This window comes from Corvus moneduloides, chromosome 3, assembly GCF_009650955.1.
Source record: "Corvus moneduloides isolate bCorMon1 chromosome 3, bCorMon1.pri, whole genome shotgun sequence".
NCBI lineage: Eukaryota > Metazoa > Chordata > Aves > Passeriformes > Corvidae > Corvus > Corvus moneduloides.
In genome coordinates, this window is record NC_045478.1 from 10,135,431 (window position 1) to 10,154,418 (window position 18,988).

At 41.6% G+C, this 18,988-nt stretch overlaps 1 protein-coding gene and 1 long non-coding RNA gene across 2 annotated transcripts; one reads left to right on the forward strand and one right to left on the reverse strand.

Annotated features, from left to right (window-relative positions):
• Positions 1-945: 945 nt before the first annotated feature.
• LOC116441776 lies at positions 946-3,650 on the reverse strand. Its single transcript, XR_004239236.1, has 2 exons — positions 3,125-3,650; positions 946-1,348 (listed from the first exon to the last, which is right to left on the reverse strand). It is a non-coding gene; the product is annotated as an uncharacterized LOC116441776 (long non-coding RNA).
• Positions 3,651-3,731: 81 nt separating this feature from the next.
• Positions 3,732-17,097, forward strand: LAPTM4A (lysosomal protein transmembrane 4 alpha). Its single transcript, XM_032104082.1, has 7 exons — positions 3,732-3,924; positions 10,570-10,690; positions 12,808-12,884; positions 12,984-13,106; positions 14,250-14,345; positions 15,710-15,808; positions 16,323-17,097. Exons 1-7 carry the CDS (start codon positions 3,826-3,828, stop codon positions 16,395-16,397), a joined length of 690 nt encoding a protein of 229 aa, XP_031959973.1. The 5' UTR covers positions 3,732-3,825; the 3' UTR covers positions 16,398-17,097.
• The last annotated feature ends 1,891 nt before the right edge of the window (positions 17,098-18,988 follow it).

Below are 18,988 nucleotides of genomic sequence, written 5' to 3' on the forward strand. Positions count from 1 at the left end.
GCACAAAAGGAAAAAACTATGGTATTACAAAAATTAGCAGAAAACAGGGCTGCATTGTTTTGACATCTGGCAAGTGTTGGACTTCAAATTTTTGAAGAAGTTGAAGCCTGGTCTCTCATTTACCTGATCCTAGCTGTTTTGCTGTCACCTTATTAAAATATGATTATCCAAAACTAATTTGTGTTTGGTAAAACATTGCCAGGCCCTCTCAAGACAGAAGTGCAAATCTCCTGTCTAGACATGGGTTTTGAAAGCCCTGACTAGCTTGGCTAATGAGGAACATCATGATACCAAACCCTCCCTACCTGCTGAGATGGAAGGAGTTAAAATGTCATGCTGGTAAAGGAAGCCCAATCATTCTTTTGCAGTTGCTTCTGGCTTGCAAATCCTGTGTAGGGCTTCCTGCTCTTACTGTTGTGGATGCTTTGGTCCTGCATGCCACGGTCTTTTTGCTATTTGTGAGGAAGTTTTTTCACTAGTACTTACTTGCTGTCATCTCTGAGATTTTGCTCTGCCTGTTATGACTGTAAGCTGAGCCCCTCAGAGTTTTTAATACATTTAGCCTCACAAATCCTCTTTGAACTAGCAAAAAGGAGAGAATTAAGGCTCAGCGAGAAGGAAGTGTCTTGCCTGAGGTCATCTGGGCTGCTTATGGCATGGAAGAACTGGAATTTTTCACAGAGAGTAGGACTAAAATCATTAACCTATTATCTCTTCCCTCGAGTACAAGAAACAATCCAGTCATTCCTAAAATACTCTTTAAATCTTTCTTTTCCTTTTTTTTTTTTTAAGGGAGGAGAAATCGGAGAGGTTTTTTTTATGCAAATTCAATAGTTCCACATCAGCCTATACTGCTGTGGAAAGCTTCTTTGTAATGTTAAATGAGATTCACATTATTCTTCTCCATTATCTTTGTTGTTTGCAGAGTGTAACAAGCAGTGAAGCTCAAGGGAATCGCATCAATTTTTATTCTGAGTCTGGCTGACAAAGATATGAACACTTCATTAAGATTTCTTTCATCTCATGAAAATAACCCTGAATATCCGAGCCTGACATGAGAGCTTGATCTTAGTGAAGGCAAAGTGTCCAACTGCAAGATCTTAGTTGGAACACTTGCCCTCACAAATCATTTGAGCTTTGAGCGAGATCTAAGTGTTTCCAAGTAGATGTCCAAACTTTGAGGGAGGGGCTTCTGCTTTCATTTCTGACTCATTCTAGTCCTGTAAATTCCTGTTTCACACAGGGACAGACCAACAGGAAGGAGAATCTCTCAGCTCCGCAGAACAATGTAATAAATTCAGGCATGCATGCAGCAGGAATAGTTGGCTTAGACTTCCCAAAGTGCCATCTGTGAAAAAACCGATTTTTTAAATGACTGATTACAACAAAATGCACATTCTTTTTTCTATTTTTTACATAGATGCATGTATATTGATTAAAATTAGTCCTTTCTTGCTACATTGAATCAGTGTTGATAATTAGACAAATGTGCACAGGGCTGAAAACATTAGGAGCACTAAAGAAACAAACAATAGTTTATAATAGGATCATTACAGCCATCTTAGCAGCACTTACAACATGTTTATCTAAAAATGAAATATGCCCTAAGGAAGAAAAACACCAACTATGGAACTCTGGGGATTTAAAATAAAAAGGTCACTTTTAAAGTCCTTAAGTAAATAATTTCAAACAACTCAGCAACAGCTCACATAAAAAATAGACTAAGCAGTTAAAACAATAAAATGTGTTAATTGGGCAATCTGGAACGTATCATACGGACAAGCACAGTCACCCTCATTACCTTCTCATTGTTCAAAGTGAAAAAACTCAGTATTAATACTGACGTACATCTTGGTGTATATATGCACAGCAAATATTTATGGTTCTGTGAGTGTCTCAGATTGTACACTGCTGAGAAGGAAATACTTGCAGCTGCAAGTAGAAGGTTAAAATAAACTGTGTGCATTTCTGCATCAACAGCTCAGGTCTCCAGAAACCATTGGGTCAGGGGAAGTTTACAGGTCCTGCTCCATGTGGGAACAGGAGACTGCGTGTCTAAGTGGTGGTGAAACTTATCACATACACATATGAAGACAGGATTCGGATTTACACATTATTTCTAATTAACGTATTAACCAGTGCAGCACCCGCAGGTTTTGGTGGAACTAACGAAGCATTTGCACTACCCACTCAGCAACAGGTGCTTGAGTGGGGCTTGGAGTCACCAACAAAAGCAATTCTGTGGACTGAATTTCACCTCTTCTGTTTTCCCTCTGATGGCATATCCTCTTAGCATGTAACAAAATCTTAATATTATTCTTTAATCCAAGGAATTAACTCAAAAGAACAGCAAAACAGTTCATGTGAACTAAACCTTCTGCAGCACTGGGTGAATTTCACTGAAAGCTGGGCGATGTTGGCAGCACCTCAAAGCAGGCCTCTTCAGGCTGTATCCCACGTGTCGTGGTCTAGGAATGGTACTCCCCAGTTCAGGAGCCCCACTGAGACTTTCCAAAACCACATGCTGCTGCTCTCTCTCACTCCCCCTTCTCCTCCTCTTTCCCACTTGGAGGCACAACAATATACTGGAAAAATCAATGAGATAGGAAACCTGCTCCCCCTTCCAATACACAATACTAGTTGGCTCCCTCCTCCATGTTTTCTCCATAGGAAAAAACCCCTTTTCCCCCTGCTCCTGGCAATGACCAATGATGTGAGGTGCGATAGAATAACCTCCACATCCTAGCCACGCTCTCTCCTGGTTCCTGCAAAAATTAACCCTGCCCCAGCTGGAATCAGGACATCAGGAGACATTACTTATTCATTACTACTTTAGAATTAAGGGTTGTCCATAATCACAAAATCAATTAGGTCGGAAAAGACCTCTGGGATCATCGAATCCAAACCATAACCTAACACCATGTCAACCAGACCATGGCAGTGAGTGCCATGTCCAGTCTTTCATTAAATACCTCCAGGGATAGTGACTCCTGTTCCCCTGTCTAATCACCCTTTCCAGGAAGAAATTCCTCCTTATGTCCAGACTAAACCTCCCCTAATGCAGCTTGAGGCCACGTCCTCTCATGCTGTCACCAGCTGCCTGGGAGAAGAGGCCGACCCTCACCTGGCTACAACCTCCTTTCAGGGAGTTGTAAAGGGCGGTAAGATTCTCTCTGAGCCTTCTTTTCTCCAGGCAAAACACCTTCAGCCGCTCCTCATCAGACTTCTACTCCACACGCCTCACCAGCTCCGCTGCCCTTCTCTGGACAGTCTCCAGGACCTCAATGTCCCTCCTGAACTGAGGGGCCCAGAACTGGCCGCAGGACTCCAGCCGCCCCTCACCCGCGCCAAGTACAGCGGAACGTCTCTAGACAACGCAGCTTTCCCCATAGGGTTTCGCTGCCTCCCCGGCTGCTAAGTCCCAGCTTTTGAAATCCCCGGCGTGCTGCTCCCCGTACGCCAGGCGAAGAGGGCAGGACGTATCCCCGCCAGACCCGCCGAACAGCACCGCCTGAGGGCCGGCGGTGGGGGCGGGCGAAGTCCAACATGGCGGCAGGTACACCTCCCCCGCCTCAGCCTCAGGTGCGGCCCTCGCCGCCGCAGGTGAACGCGGGGCGTCAGTCCCAGGGCTGTTGTGATTGGTCTGAAGTGCTGTCAATCATCTGTCACCGCGGCAACACAGGCCCGCCCCGCGACCCTCTCTCGGCGGTTGATTGGTCAGCGCGGCGGTGACGCGCGCGCCGGGGGTTTTACGGGCCTCGGTATCGGGAGTCGCTTGGAGAGGGCGGGTGGCGGGTTTGGAGATTGGAGTTGTGTGCTGCCGCCATGACGTTCAAGCGGAGTCGTGACCGCTTCTACAGCACCCGCTGCTGCGGCTGCTGCCATGTGCGCACCGGCACGATCATCCTGGGCACCTGGTACATGGTGAGAGGCGGGGGTGGCCGCGGGCAGCGGCTGGAGGGGCGGCGGTGGGGGCCGTGTTCAGCGCGCGTGCGCGGGGGGCTCGGTGGGGCGGCGGAGCAGCGCCCGCGCGGCCGCTCTGAGGGACCGCAGGCGTCCCGCTCCCCTCGCCCGGAGAGTTGCTCACTTTCCTGGGGGGCCGCGGGGTCCCGCCCCCCTCGCTCGGGAAGTTGTTTCCTTTCCTGAGGCGATCGGGGGAAGCTGCACGAGGGGATTGCCTGGGGTCACCTGGCGGGACTGGGGTCCCTCTTCTTTTCTGGGGTCTCCTTCCGGCTAACCAAGCCCTGTTGTCCCTCGGCTGCCTTCCTTGTGGTTGGAAAAAAAGTGAAGAGAAAGTTTAGAGCGTTTTAATCTGCGTCTCAGAGGGGTTGTGTTACTCTTCCTTTTCTTGGTTTGCAGGGGTTAAGACTTTTATACAGTACTGAGCCTGTCCTTGGTAAGGGAGGAGAGTTGGGGGAGACTGGAATTTGGGGTATTTTATAGGAGAATAAGGTGTGGTACCCGTGAGTGGTATGTAACCTCTGAGAGGAAAATGAGTGTCTCCAAGTGGGCAAGAGCTTTGTGGCAGGGGAAGTTCCTGGTTCTTCCATACTCAGCACAGTGGTTGAAGAGCAATGGAAACAAATTTGGCTCCCAAAACACCTCTTTTTTCCTGACTGGTGAGTGCTTTCTGTCCGAAAAAGAGCTGTGGTAGTGAAGGTAAAATATTAAAGTTCTGAACTAGGGTGAAATGGAAATGTGAGACCAGTACCAACAAGTTAAAGGCCTGGAGCCCGAATTCCCTTGGTTCCCTTAAAGGGGGCTTGAGCTCCCCTTTATCGAAGTCATTTCCTCTTTCCTTCCCCTCACCCTCGTGGGCAGTAAAAATGAGTGGATAGTTTACAAAAGTAGCATCATAGCTGTTTTGTTCTCCTGAAGCTGTAATCAAAGCCTTTATTCTCCTTCACCCTTCTCCAGATTGTAACAAACAAAGAATGCTGAATTTTTGTGTTGATATGAAACAGCCATGCACAGAAACTGTCTTTGGAGGCATGGGGATTTGACTTTGAAGACTTCATGGTTTATTTTCAACAAGTATGGGGAGGTCCTTTATTTTTATGCATCGTGGTCCCTCAATTGGCAAAAAAAAAAAAAAGTACAGGCAAACAAAGTGGCTGGAGACAGAGGACCTGAGGAAAAGGCAAGCTAGGCAGTTGGAAATGTAACAGAACTTTAGGGAAAGGTTATTTCTTTTTCAAAAAGAAATTGGGCAAAAGTCTTGGTACTGATAAAGTTTTATTATTAGTTCATTTAAAACGGAAAAGGTCCACTGTAATATTGAGAATCAAACTTCTTTTGGAAACCTGCAGACCACGCTGTGCTGCTCATGAATGGAGTTCAAGAATATGCTCCTGGTACCTCAAGTAAAAGCACGAATCGTTAACAGTGAACAGGGAACAAAAGCACCTCGCTGCCTTCCGCACTGTGATTCCTGTTCGCGGGAGTGTCTGTAAACCCAGGAACTTGCTGGGGGCGGAGGGCTGGGAGAGATTTCCGTGGCCACAGACCTGGTAGCACTTCCAGCTTCTACCTCCTTTGCTGTGCTTATGTTTCCTCTTGTTGCCTGGATGCAGCACCTCTTTCTTCTTTCTGGATGGGTGCTGGGGACAGTGAAAGCTGCGCCGGGCACCCGTGAGGCTGCTGCTCCGGGGGCAGAGTGCGGCTTTGATCTCGTGTAACCGCAGCGACTCGGTCTGCTAGACGGAAAAGTAGAGTTGAGTTCAAGGTAGCAGGGGGCATGCAAAGGGCTTCATAGGTGCGGTTTTTTATTAAAAACTCCCTGTATATCAAGTGTATCGAAAACTTTGTTAAACTGTGCATTGAATATTTTTATCCAGTTCTCAGCTGTCACCTGGGAAAGGGTGAGAACTTTTTAAGTCTGGTAACTGTTGGCTGTTTGAGCTGAAATAAGGTTATAACACAAAGCTTTAGGTGGTCTTGCCTAGTGCTTTAAATCAGAACTCAACTATAAATTGTACTTTTTTGAAGGTAAAATGCAGTTTGGACAGTGAAAGTTAAATTTATTTGTTTGCTGCCAAACTTTAAAAAAAAATGGCCCAGAATATGTCAGGTTGTTTAGACGTGTTAATTAATGCACAATTTAAGTATAGCTCTAACTTAGTCTTTCAGGTTCTTATGAGAAATATTGCTAAATCAATTAAATAATCTCTCTTGTAAGTTATGATGGGACAAATAGTAATAACTTTCTGTGTAGGATGGTGTTTTCTGCTTTATGGGTTTGGTGGGGTTTTTTGTTTGTATTTTGTGTGTTTTGGTTTTTTTTTTTTTTTTTTTTTAGGATGTAGGGGGGAGAATGTTTAGTTCAAGAATAGCTTTGTGTTACTGAAAATCTTGCTATTTACTGCATAGACGGTGTTCTCGTACAGTTGCAGTCCTGAAGGAATTTGATAGCAAACTTAAAATGGAGTCCCATAGCAATCTACTCCAGATGTTTTAGTAAGATAAGACTTCTGTCTACTTAGTACTTGTGTTATGTAACTATTTCTTTAGGCATTTTCCTATTCCTTGCTTATTTGTATGTTCTTAAATTGTGCATGTAATTAACTTTTCTCCTCACTAAAACAGTTTTATCACTGTCCTTGTTGCATGCTTTTGTGAGTCCAGAGAGAATGAGGACTGTCTTCTAAAATGTCTGCTGCTGATGCTGTGTGATCAAAGTGTGTCTTAAGCATGGTTATGTCTGTGTGCTGCTGATGTTTGTGATCAATGAATAAAAGTGTATTTCCCAAAAGACGAGTTAAGAACACTAATGGCAGAATTGTACTTGTGTTCCAGGACTGACAAAGCTTGGTTAGCTCTGCAACACCCACTGCTGTTCTGTGTAGGAAGGAAAAAGAAACCTCCTGTTCCTCTCTCCATAATTGCAGTCATGTTGCTTTGAAGTTTGTTTCTTCCTGTAAACTTTCATATTGGGCACTGCGCTTTCCAGAAACCGGAAGCATGAACACTGCACTGGCAAAAATGGGATCAGAGTTCAACAAACAGTCTAAAAGCCAATAGCATTGTTTTGGAGGGAGGGGCTGGTGCGTTCTGGCAGCAAACTCCAGCACTGGAGTCAGTGATGCAATTGCTGCTGGTTAGCAGGAGCATGAGGGAGATCTCTGGACTCATTTGTTCACTGAAGAAGATTGACAGAAATGAGCCAGTATAACTGGTCTCAGTCTAATACTGGTAGTGCTAGAGGCTCTGAAGTCCCCTATTTAAAATTACTCTTTTTCAGTTTTTATTAAATCAATATAATGATAAACCAAACCAGAATCTCTGTCTTGTTTGGTTGTTGTTGTTTTGGGGTTTGGTGTTTTTTTTGTTTGTTTGGTTTTTTTTGTTTTTTTCCTTTGGGAACATGTCTAGGGGAAAAATACTGGAAAAGTGATAGAAAAATGAGTTTAGTAGCGCAAGGCAATTTCCCTCCTTCCCCTCATAAAAGGATATAAGCAAATTATAAGTAGGCATTCTTGAGTTTGCCCAAGCCACTGAGAGTGCTTGGGGAAAACTAGACTTCATGTTCAGGCCTCCAGAGAGATGAAGCACTTACATGATAAGGCGTTAAGTATATGCCGTGCACATAAAACTCACTAATTAAAAAACTAATGCTTGTTCATAGTTCCACAGTCTTTTGCATTCTAATCATGTGGGGAGCTAATATTTCTGTTACCTGTGTGTAATAAATGCTGACTTTCTGCTTGAGAATTTGGAATTTCAGCTATTTGAATTTTGATACAAGCTACACCAAACTGTTAAACTTAGTTATCCCAAATATAAAAATGTAAAATACACTCCTTAAACTACTACAAAACTAAATTAAGGTTCTTTTCATCTTAATGGAATAATTTTTTGAATAAGAATTTGAACATGCATTTTGCAAATTTTTTTTGTTACTGATTTTGATTTCCTAGCAAAAAAGACCAGGATGAGGCCTCTGGGATTTCTAAGGTGTTACCTTAGAGTGCTGCAGTATCCACTGATGGCTGTCTTGTCAGGTTTGGGGGTTTTTTGGGTTTGTTTTTTTTTAAGGAGGAGGTGGTGATGGGTTTACTCTTCATATTACACTGAGGCATACATGAGTTACGGTTTTTCTGACTTGTCCACGTAGAGGTTTGTGAACATGCGTTTGATCTGCAGTGAGTATGTACTTAAAAGCTCTAACGATGTTTTGTGATCAGAACTATATTCTTGCTTCCTGTTATGTTGATTATTTTGAAGTGAACCTTGTGATATTGCTGTTATCAAGCTTCTGGGAAAGAATGGAAGTAGTTAAAATAGAGGCTCTGGCTGTGTACCTCTTTATTGAACTCCATATGTTAAATGGGATAAATTGCTCAGTGTTGTGATGGATTTGTAAACAGCAGTAATGGAGTACTGGAAACCCTGAGGTGTTAATTGGCAGTAGTTTGGGTTTATTTGTTATGTTTACATTTGTTTTGGTTTGTCGCTATTTTTATTTGGTCTCATTGATTCTAATAGATTGGATTTTGAATGACTCTTTATTTTCTGTTTTCCTTGCATACCATTTCAGGTTGAGAAAATAAACCTTTAATGCTTGGAACTGCAGTCAGTAACTAGTGAAATTACTAAGGACTTTGGTATGCTGAATTAGGACTACAGGATGAAAATTTAAAAAAAGTGACTAATGGGGAATTACAATCTCAAAATTGGGAGGCATTCAAGTTCTTTAGTACTTCTGTAGTATTTCAGGTGCTGCTTGTTCTTTATCTTGAGGCAGATAGCCTATCATGGCAGTCAAACTCATGACTGTGTATAAACAATAAATGATTTAGCTGTAATTGAAGTTTGTGCTTTATGAAGTAGAGATCACTGTTTCAACTGCCAGAGACCTGAACCTTGACATGGGCTTTTTGAAACAAGTACAGTGCAGAAAGGTGTTTTCCAGTACTCCCAGTTCACTCACAGAGGGGATGAAATAGAAGGGTTGAAAATGCATTGCGAGCAGAAGGCCAGAGTACAGAAGGATGAATTGGGTGGGAGATGATCATTTTCTATATGAGACCAATGGTGAAGGAAAATAAGATTTAAAGACGAGGCAGGTGAGCAACTTGACAGTTTGCCCTGTAGGAAATGTGTCCTGTGAGAGTGAAAATATGTGCATTTTGGGGCTAAAGATATTGGTGGTTGAACAGAGTTCTTTACTGCTAGCTGTTTTGGTTACTATGTTTTATATTCCAAGGCATAAAATGCCTTATAAAAATACAAGTGGCTGAAAGCAGCTGGAAATTTTATCAAGTTTGTGTAATACATGATGAGATTATTGCATTTATACAAAGTGACCACCTTTGATTCCACTAAAGGGCTCTTTTTAGCAGAATGTGCAAACAAGTTTATCACCATGTGTCTCTAAACCCCTGGGAAAAAAAGAAAAAGAAGAAAAAACCAATATAAAGAGCAGGGGGGGAAAAGTTACGGGAACTGTGCATCTCAAAGTTTTCAAAAGGTTAAAAATGTGGGGTTTTTTTTTTCACTACTGAAATCTTAAGTAATTGTACATCATTGACTCCTGGAACCAGGCCAGTAGAAGAAGAAATACCTGGCAAATATTCTTAAGTTGTGAGAAACTGCAAACCAGGTTTTTTTTTTCTTTTGAGGCTAATTGGAAGGGATCCTGCTGGTGGTCGTGGCAGTACTGAATACTGATTAGAAAATGTCTGCAGCTTGAAAATACCATCATGACTTTTTTTTTGTGTTATGCAACCTTTGGCATATGTGTCCGTGTCCAGATATTAGTAACAGAAACTATGTCCCTGTAAATCTTGAATACAATATAAATGCTGTCAAGGCAATTTTACAGAAGCTTAAGCTACTTATGATTCTTTGAGCTCTTACTGAAGACATTTCTGGTGTGTACCAAAATGTGGCCACGGAAGGAGTCTTAAGTAGCAGTGTGAGGGAGGAGAAGGACTGGTGAGCGCACAGCCTTTGCTGAATGCGTACACATTATGGGGGTTGATCTTCGTGTGAAACTTTTTAACTTGCCCTGTGCTTGTGTAGACCTTTCTGATAAGGACTGATGGGGTTTTAATAAATTATCTGGGAAGTAGAGGGAGATGTTCTATCTTCTCAAAGCTGTAACATGGCAGAAACACAGTACTTTATTTGTGTGTTAAATTAACTCAACTTGTTGTAGAAAGCAGAAATTCTTCCCAAATGTTCCTCATTCTATACCTTTACCTTCCTGACCTTTTTAAACTGTTTTCAGTTTTCCAGTTCACAAATCTGTACATTCTACAAGCAGCATCAGCTTAATTATGTAATTTGAATCCCTAGGAACCTTACCATCCCCTCAATTTGCAAAGTTACTTAGTTGTGATTCACTGAACCTAGTAAGTGCTCCATGCTCTTTGGGTTGTTTTGGTAGTGGTTTAACTAAATCAGCTTGAAATTTAACTGTAAGTTGGGCTCTTTTTTTTTTTCCTTCCACATGCAGGCAAAGGGAAGAGTTTATTTTTAACTGAAATAAAGGATTATTAGTGGTCATTAAAAAGATCTTAGCTGTTGCAGTGTAATTAACCTTGAGGTAACTGTGATCTCTCTCAGGTGGTGAACCTGCTGATGGGCATCTTGTTGACAGTAGAAGTGACTCATCCAAATATGGTGCCAACTGTCGATATTCAGTATGAAGTCATTGGAAATTACTATGCTTCCGAGAGAATGGCTGGTAGGTCTAGAACTTGTCTGGCGGATTGGAATATCAAGCATGCAATGTCATGGATTTGCCTTACAATAGGGTGTAATATATGCATACACCTTTTAAAAATGCTTATCTTGTTTTCTGAATTTCCCTTTAATTATACTAGGACCGAATTCCTTTACAATAATAAAAAAAGACTTTATGGACTATTATTTTGACTTCATATTACACTGAAGCATCTTAAGCGATGAGATTTCTTGGCCTTCTAATGCTTCAAGTGTTGAAGTATGTGTGGGACATCTGGTTCACTTTCTCCATAAAAATTAACCATCTTTGCTGTCTCAGTAAAACAAGCAGCAGAAAACAAGTTTAAAGACTTTTTCAGAATTTTTAGTGATCTTCATAGATCAGGAAAGAGCTTAGCACTATTGTGTATGAATTTACTAAGAAGAACACCATGATATCTTTCTAAGAAAAGTGGAAGAATTGGGATGCCAAGTACTTGAGTGAAACCAAAGTGTTTCTCTAAGTTTCACCTGCAGAATAAATGAAATAGAAAGCACCATGAGCAGAATTAAGCCTACTTTTCACTCTGTTATTGAGTGTATGATGTGTACAAGTGTAATAGGTGTCAAGCTTTTTAGCTATTGTATCTATAAACTTGTGCATATGCTTTGCTTCTCTTGGTTTCAAATGTGCAGAAATGCGTTGTGTGGCAGTTCTAATCTGCCTCAGTCTGTTGTATTACATGAAAATTTGGGGAGGGTCAGATTCAGCAAAGATAAATAGTACAGCCCAAACCTGGGTTTTGAACATTTTTTGTTAATTTTTAATGAATTGAGAATCTGTCAGTTCTGACCTGTGACTGTAACTCAGTTATTAGTAATGAAATAAGAGTGGGAGCAAGGACCAAATTCTTCATAAGGCTAAGATATTAAGTAAAATCACAGCAGATGTCTGTAAAATGTCATATGATCTGTAACAACTGTTGGTGTACTTGGTAGCCTTAAGTTTATATGAGTGAAACATGCTGCTGAAGGTGCTTTCTTCACTCTTTAGTGTGAAACCTCTGTTACATGCTTTTGACTTAAAAATTTATTCCTTGTGTCGGGATCTGGGCTAGAGGATTTTGTGTGCATGAAAGAATATTACAGATATTATTGTGCTTGTGGATATTGTGAATAATAAATCCTCAGAAGACAACCACAATTATGGGTGATTGCTGAGACTTAGGTCTGATCAACACAGTGCATTTCAGACGCAGGGGGGCTCTTTCTTGATGCCATCTGTGTATGTAGATATTATTACCTTGTACTGAATTGGATATGTAAGTGCTTCCACAGTGTCTTTTCAAATTAATTGCAGAGTAGAAAGGAGTCTCAGATCATCTCTTTTTCAAGCAGGGGAACCACAAAATTTTGGCTTCAATATTGCTCAAAAACATTAATTTACCACATCTATAGACTCTCAAGCTGGTTTCTTTGTGTTTAAAAAAGAACAAGTGTAGTCTTACTTGTGGAAAGCAGCTGTGCTTCTGTCATCAGTAACTGTGATGCACAAGGAGAATGTTTATCATGCAGTTTCCATGAGTGTCCTGGATTTTGCTACAAATTGGTTTCTGTTCAGCTGCCTTTTCTTGTAAATAATGGGATACCTTCCACACAGTGATTTCCTGTTTCCCTTAGTGTTAACTGAAGGAGCAGTACTGCTCCCACTGCCAATGACCAAATTACATAACCAAACCATTTTCAAGTGTAAAGGTTGATACTGTGTTAGCTTCACTTAATATTCTGTCCAGTTGTAGAGTTAATCACTCACATACTTTTAGCACTGACACATATTGCAAATCAGCATCATTATGGTGCATTACTGTCAAACTATGTCAAGCTTCTAATTGGTGTTTCTGGGCTTTAGTCAGGCTTTTGATTAAGGCAGAGGGATTTTTCCAGATAGTTGCAGGTTTTCTTGAACCAGATCTTTTTTTGATAGGAAGGATCTGAGGTACTCTATTCTGCTGCTGGTAGTTGGCACAGATGAACCAGTTGAGAACAGATCATAGTGATGGACAAAGCTTGGGTACCTGTCATCTGCAGTGTGACAACTCCAGGAAATGACTGATTCTTACTGTTTTCCTTTTAATGCAGAAAATGCCTGTGTTCTGTTTGCTATCTCCCTCCTCATGTTCACAATCAGTGCAATGATGGTGTATGGTGCCATTGCTGTAAGTATATTTATAATCCATGGCTTTAAAGTTGCTACTTGATTTTTTTTTTTTAACTAAATAATTTACAAGTGCCTCCTTTTTTCTATTTCTTCTTAGCATCGTGTAGGCTGGCTGATCCCATTTTTCTGTTACCAACTCTTTGACTTTGTGCTCAGTTGTCTGGTTGCCATCAGCTCTCTAACCTACTTGCCCAGAATCAAGGATTACCTGGATCAGTTGGTAAGTATTCAGCTCAAGTTGATATTTTACATTTGAAATTAAAGTTTGTTTTAATTGGATCAGTGACTGAGCTACAGTTCCCTTCCTGTACATAAGAAAAAGGAATTCAGCCTGCAGCAGCCATAGGTGGTTATGGGAATGGTAGCTTATCAGAGGTGGAAGAGTCAAAGGTGTCATTACTCCCTAAAAAGAAAGCCAGGGAGAATAAGGAAAGAATTGTGATGGGAACTACTGGTTTAGATTGTGTTGGCTACAATTGAACTTGAAACTGTTTGTAACCCTTTAAGCAATGGGGCTCAGTGGCAAATTTGCTGCTGCAGATTAAAGATGTGTTGACCCTTATTTGGTAGGGAAGGGGAAGAGAAGTGTAGGTAAGGATTCCAACAGCATTACACATGGAATCTGAGATTCCAAGGTTTCCCTTTTACATTCTGTGTGTCTCTTCTCAAGTTGCAACAACACTTCCTAACAAAACTGCAGTGGAGTTCTCACTAACACTGCCTATGTTTTAACTGCAAGAAGAGTCAATGGATAGAATACACTGTCAGCAGGGACCACAAGCTCTGTCTGGCTGGTGTTTTGATCTGTTCAAGTAGATGTTTAAAAAAAAGTCCTTTTTTAAAACAGATTAAATGTTAGATTGGTGTTGGAGAGAGGCTTTGTTACTGTTGTCAGGGAAAGAAAAGAGACTGAGCTTTGCAGAAGCTCTATTTTTGCTCTTCCAAGTTTGACGATGACTTCTTATGCTATACATCTGTATGTTATGGGTTGGACTGACAGGATGTAATTAACAGTAAGTCATTAAAGAGTTGTGGAGGACCATAAACACAAATACTGTGCTGCAGCTGTGAAAAGGAATCTCGTGGCCATCTGTATTGGCATGAGACTGATGAAATGACTAGGGACACAGACTGTACTGTAGTGATCTGCTCTTGCAGGACAGAGGCAGGATAAATGCTGTGCTTTGTGGGAAGATAAAGAGGAAACTTGCTAGAAATGGAACTTTTTGTTTCAGGGGAGTAGTTTGTGCAAGGTTTTTTTTATTTGGTGTGGAGTTTGGATGTTTTTCTATCGTATTTGACTGTGCAGTGTTCATTCTTATCTCCTCCCTTTCTCTCCCTTCCCCCATTTTTTTTTCACTAGCCGGATTTCCCTTACAAAGATGATCTCCTTTCTTTGGACTCCAGCTGTCTCTTGTTTATTGTTCTGGTGTTCTTTGTTTTATTTATCATTTTAAAGGTAAGTTAAAACTTAATCATGTATCTGTTGGAAGAACTAATAAATATTAAGATGCTGTCAATCTGAGTTAATTCTCGAGGCTGAGTTGAGAACCCAGCTGCCTTCTTAATGCTGAGATAAGAACTTCTTTGAGCACAATTGTTAGGATGTTCAGTTCCAGTATGACTTAAGTCTAATATGTTGTGTACTGGTGACTTCAGCTAATTTGTGTGTTTGCAGTGAGGTGTGCTTATGCAGCTCTGCCCTTCCTGAGTAGGAAGGAGGAATGCAAAAAGGCTTCATACCATCTTTTTGTCTATGTGGAGATAATTTTAATATTTGTAATTAAGCTTGTAGTGAAAGAATATTGAGTTAATGCATACAAGTTCCTAAACAAAATGTTTAAAAACTCTCACTGTGCCTAACAAACCAGGATGCAAGCTTTGGAAGGAAGATGATAGAATGAGGAAATGCATAGGTTAATTCAGAGCTGCATCTTCCTCCCTACTGAAGGGTATTACCAGTTATTTTCTTTCTGAAGATCAAAATACAGAAGCATTCATTTGAATTATAAAAACTCTTGTGTAGACAAAGATTATTAGAGAAATGAATTGATAATATACATTGGTTATTATACTATTCCTTTATTGCTAAGAAAAAATGCAATGATGAAAAATAATTTTACTGATCTTCTATACTTTATCACAAGAGGAATGTTTAACTGAGGGGAGTGGAAGCCTAATACAGTAGATAACACTTGTGTGTTGATTGGGAAACTTGGTACCTTTTGTACAACAAAGTGCTAACTTGCCAGTGAGAGATTAATGTTACACTAATTAATAATAAAAAACCCCCTGATCCTCATCATACCATGATAGTGTTTCTTTCTGCAGCAGTCACTGTTGACTCGAAGTTCAAGGTTCTTGGCTCTACCATCTCCCTGCTGCCTCAGTTGTGTGTTTGAGCCCTCTCCTTCACACTGGCAGTTAGCTGGAGAAATAGTGCTAACTGGGGGATGAGTGGGATTGTACTGCTGGCCTTTCCTCCTCCTCCTGGCAGCTTTGGACTGAGATCCACAGAAGCATAAGCCAGTTGGGGATTAATTTGATTAGCACTGCTGAGGCAGACAGAGATTAATTGAATGGATCTGTGAATTCTTTTGCTAAAACCTGTGCAGTGCATCCTCTCTGAGTCACTGTGACAGCAAAGCTAAATGGAGAGCAACATAGGTATGTGGCCAGCTCTGTGAAATAGCAACCATTCCTCAGATATGTATTGCCTAAGTTGATTTATGCTCCTTTTTATCATAGGAATGTAATCCAGCATCTAATTTCTGAATCTGCCAATGCATATGAGGTGTTTAAAAGAAATATCTCTTCTTTCAGGCATACTTAATTAACTGTGTATGGAACTGCTATAAATACATCAGCAACAGAAATTTGCCAGAGATTGCTGTGTATCCTGCTTTTGAAGCTCCTCCACAGGTAAAACCTCCTTTTGAGATAAAAGGAACCAGTATCATTAATTTTGAAGTAGAAAATCACCACAACCATGTATGTTTCCAAGCCTAGTCCAGCTTTCTAAACAAAGACTGGAAGGATAAAAAAATTTTAAAGCAGCTAATTTTGTGGTGGGTTATTTCTTAGCTAAATTCTGTCAGTACCTAAAAGGAGGGTCTTTAGAGAAGTCTTTGACTGTTTTCTTGTAGTAGAGGGAAGCTTTGATTGTACCAGTCCAAACCTTCCCTGCTGTGCAAAGTCAAGAAGCAGTGGGGTATGGAATGAATGACCCAGGGTTAGGCTCAGCAGAGCAGTAAACTGCTCCTGCGCCTTCTTTCACTTCCTCATTTGCTTACTAGGAAAGCAGTAAGTTCTTAAAATAACTGCCTGCAACAGAGGATTAAGTTGCTGATGGGGCATGTGTGCTTTTGTTCTGCTTTTTTTTTCTTCTTCATTTGAAGTCTACTGCATTAATCACTTCAAAATGTCTTCTCCTTAGTATGTTCTGCCAACGTATGAAATGGCAGTGAAGATGCCTGAGAAGGAACCTCCACCTCCCTACATACCTGCCTGAAGCAATTTTTATGTTCATTAACATCTGTACCAGCTTCCTGGGGGTTTTGTCTTTTAATCTTGCAAAACTGCTTAAGTAATAGAAATATCCAGGGCTTTAGGAGCAAACTGTTCTGTTTAAAATATATTTGATATAAACTTACTAAGCAAAACACATCTGAGAGTGATTTTGTTTGCTTTAATTTTTGTTCTCCCTAATGCTCTTAAACATTTTATTGCCTTAGGGCCTTACACCTGCAAGAACTTAAGCATGTGACTAACTTGTGGCTTTTAAGAAAACCAATTGAGCCACTCTGATTGAAGTTAGCTACAATTGTGTCTGCAGGATTGTGCCCTTAATTTATATTAATTTTTGTAAGTAGTTCATAAAGACAATCTGATTGTGCAGCAAAATGACAGTTTGCCTTTATCCATTTTTTGGAAGGGGAAGGGTTTGAATGTGGTATATACGTGACTTTTTTACTTTGCACTTTTCTCATATGTTATCTTACCTTTTATTGTGGTTTTTTTGGTTATCCTATGTCTTGAAACATAGTATTTTTGAGGAACAGGTGAGGGTGGCACAGGAGTTCTATTACAACAAGCTGGGAATGCAAGAAAAATAAATAGAAATGTGGAAGATGGTTGCATGCTTCTAATCTTCTATGTATTTTCCTCTTTGTGATAAATGATACTTAAATAAATCTTTTACAAAATGTTTATCAGTAGTGTTGGTTGGTCTGTGTGGTGGTTTAGCAGCATCAAACCGCCACAGTCTGTTTGGTGGCTTTTTTGTTGAAGTGCTTCATTGTGCTGCAGATAGTCCAACATTCTTAGTTTACACATTTAGTGGCTGAGCCATTCTTCAGCAGAAGACCTTGAGTGGGTGGAGAACATGGATTCTCTCTAACACACAAGCCTGTGTTTAAAGCCTTCACAGTTCAAGTACTTGATTGTCTTCCACTTGTCTGATTGGTACTTACACATGAGCTGGGAAAAGGGAATTGTACTGGAGGCTTTGAGCCCTCGGGGAAATCTGATGTCTGGTCAGCTCAGGCATTAAGAGCAGGACAGACACCCAGTAGGACTACAACATTATTTACATTGGAAAGCGTCCACAGTCATTGGAGATACGCCATAACTTCAGTGATGTTCTTCTAAAATCAACAAAAAATCCCAAACCAAAAAACTACCCCCAACTTTCTATTCTTCCTCTTTTGTAGCAAGAGGTGTAAAGAGGTAAAAGATAATTTAGCAATTAGTATGTCTGAAGAAATAAAACATCTTTCTGCTTTGGAAGAGAAAAGGTACCTGGTGTTAAATTCTGGAAAAAGGGATTCAAATTGTTGCAGCTTACAGTTTGTGGGGTTATTACTATATTTTTGGTATGTACCTCTGTACACATTTAGAAATGCTCTGGTAGGGGCCTGCTATCAGCAGTAGTTTCCCTGTTAACTCAGGTGCCACCTGTGAGAGCACTTTGAACTGCAGTGGTCTCAGAGCCTCTTCTGCCCCTGTTGTGACAGTGCCCTCCCTCCCTGAGGGGGTACCCAGGCTGTGCCCAGTGCTGGTGGCAGCTGCGCTGTTTCCACATTCTGAGGAACTGCACTGGATCTGGACTCCCAGAGACACTCCAAACCCAGGGCGTCTTTAGATGCTGCCACAGCCTGCTTAAGCGTGACTGGAGGAGGGGGGGATATGAAACATCACTATGGTTTTGTGTGGTCTAAGAACCACAGCTGAAGTTGTTGGGCAGTTGGGTGCTGCTCAAATACGGATTCCAGCCCACTCTGCTCTGGATCCCTCTCCATCGAGGGAGTGTGTATGTGTCTGACCACGAGTGGGCGAAGAGCTCCTGCCAAGGGCTGGCTATTGAGACTATCTAAGTGGGTGGCGGGCCATGTGGGTGAGCAGTTTTTGGCAGCAACAGGCACTGCCTGAAATTTGTCTGGGGTGTGTGTGCATGTGCTCCTGCTCAAAAAGCTGTAGTCTCTTCTGGGCGAGAAAAGCCATTGTACTACCCTGGAGCCCTGTCCTGTGGCTTTGTCCTGCTTGGAGGGTGGTGGTCCCTCTTCCCTGCTGTTGTTTGCAGCCTTTGTGAATGTGATGGTGGCCTCTTCTACTCTGCCTTTGCGGTAGAACTTGCTGAAGTGAGTCAGTGCCTGCCTGATACTGTACAGCTGGTGGGTTGGTGGTTCCTCTTCTAAATCAGGGCTTCCTGTTCCCCTGATGGAGGTGATGGGAGAGAAGATGATTCTGCAGTACAACGGGGTACAGATTTGGCAAAGGTGTCTTCTGAAGCCCTGTGCTGGAGATCAGGGTGCCTTTGTGCCCTAAGCTGTGCTTTCCGTTGAAGCTCACTGCAGCTTCCTGCAGGAACTGGCAGGAGTTCCAGTGCCAGGAACCAGACAAAATGCTCTTGGTCAGATTTGGCAACAGAGCAGGCAGTCCCTTGTGCCTCGGTGATCACACTGGGAGCTTTTTCTCCCGTTCTTTTCAAATACTGCCCTGGAGACTGAAATGCAAAATTAGCCTGGACCAAACACTTCTGGTGAAAGAAAAACGGAGTCTCAGTTCCCCCCTGCGCCCAGGTTTGAACCTTGCCCAGGCCCT

Excerpts from the sequence above, each read along its gene's own strand:
- LAPTM4A (XM_032104082.1), top strand. The coding sequence starts at position 3,826 with ATGACGTTCAAGCGGAGTCGTGACCGCTTCTACAGCACCCGCTGCTGC. Across the intron at positions 3,925-10,569 it reads TCCTGGGCACCTGGTACATG|GTGGTGAACCTGCTGATGGG; the intron begins GTGAGAGGCGGG and ends GATCTCTCTCAG. Across the intron at positions 14,346-15,709 it reads TTTTATTTATCATTTTAAAG|GCATACTTAATTAACTGTGT; the intron begins GTAAGTTAAAAC and ends CTCTTCTTTCAG.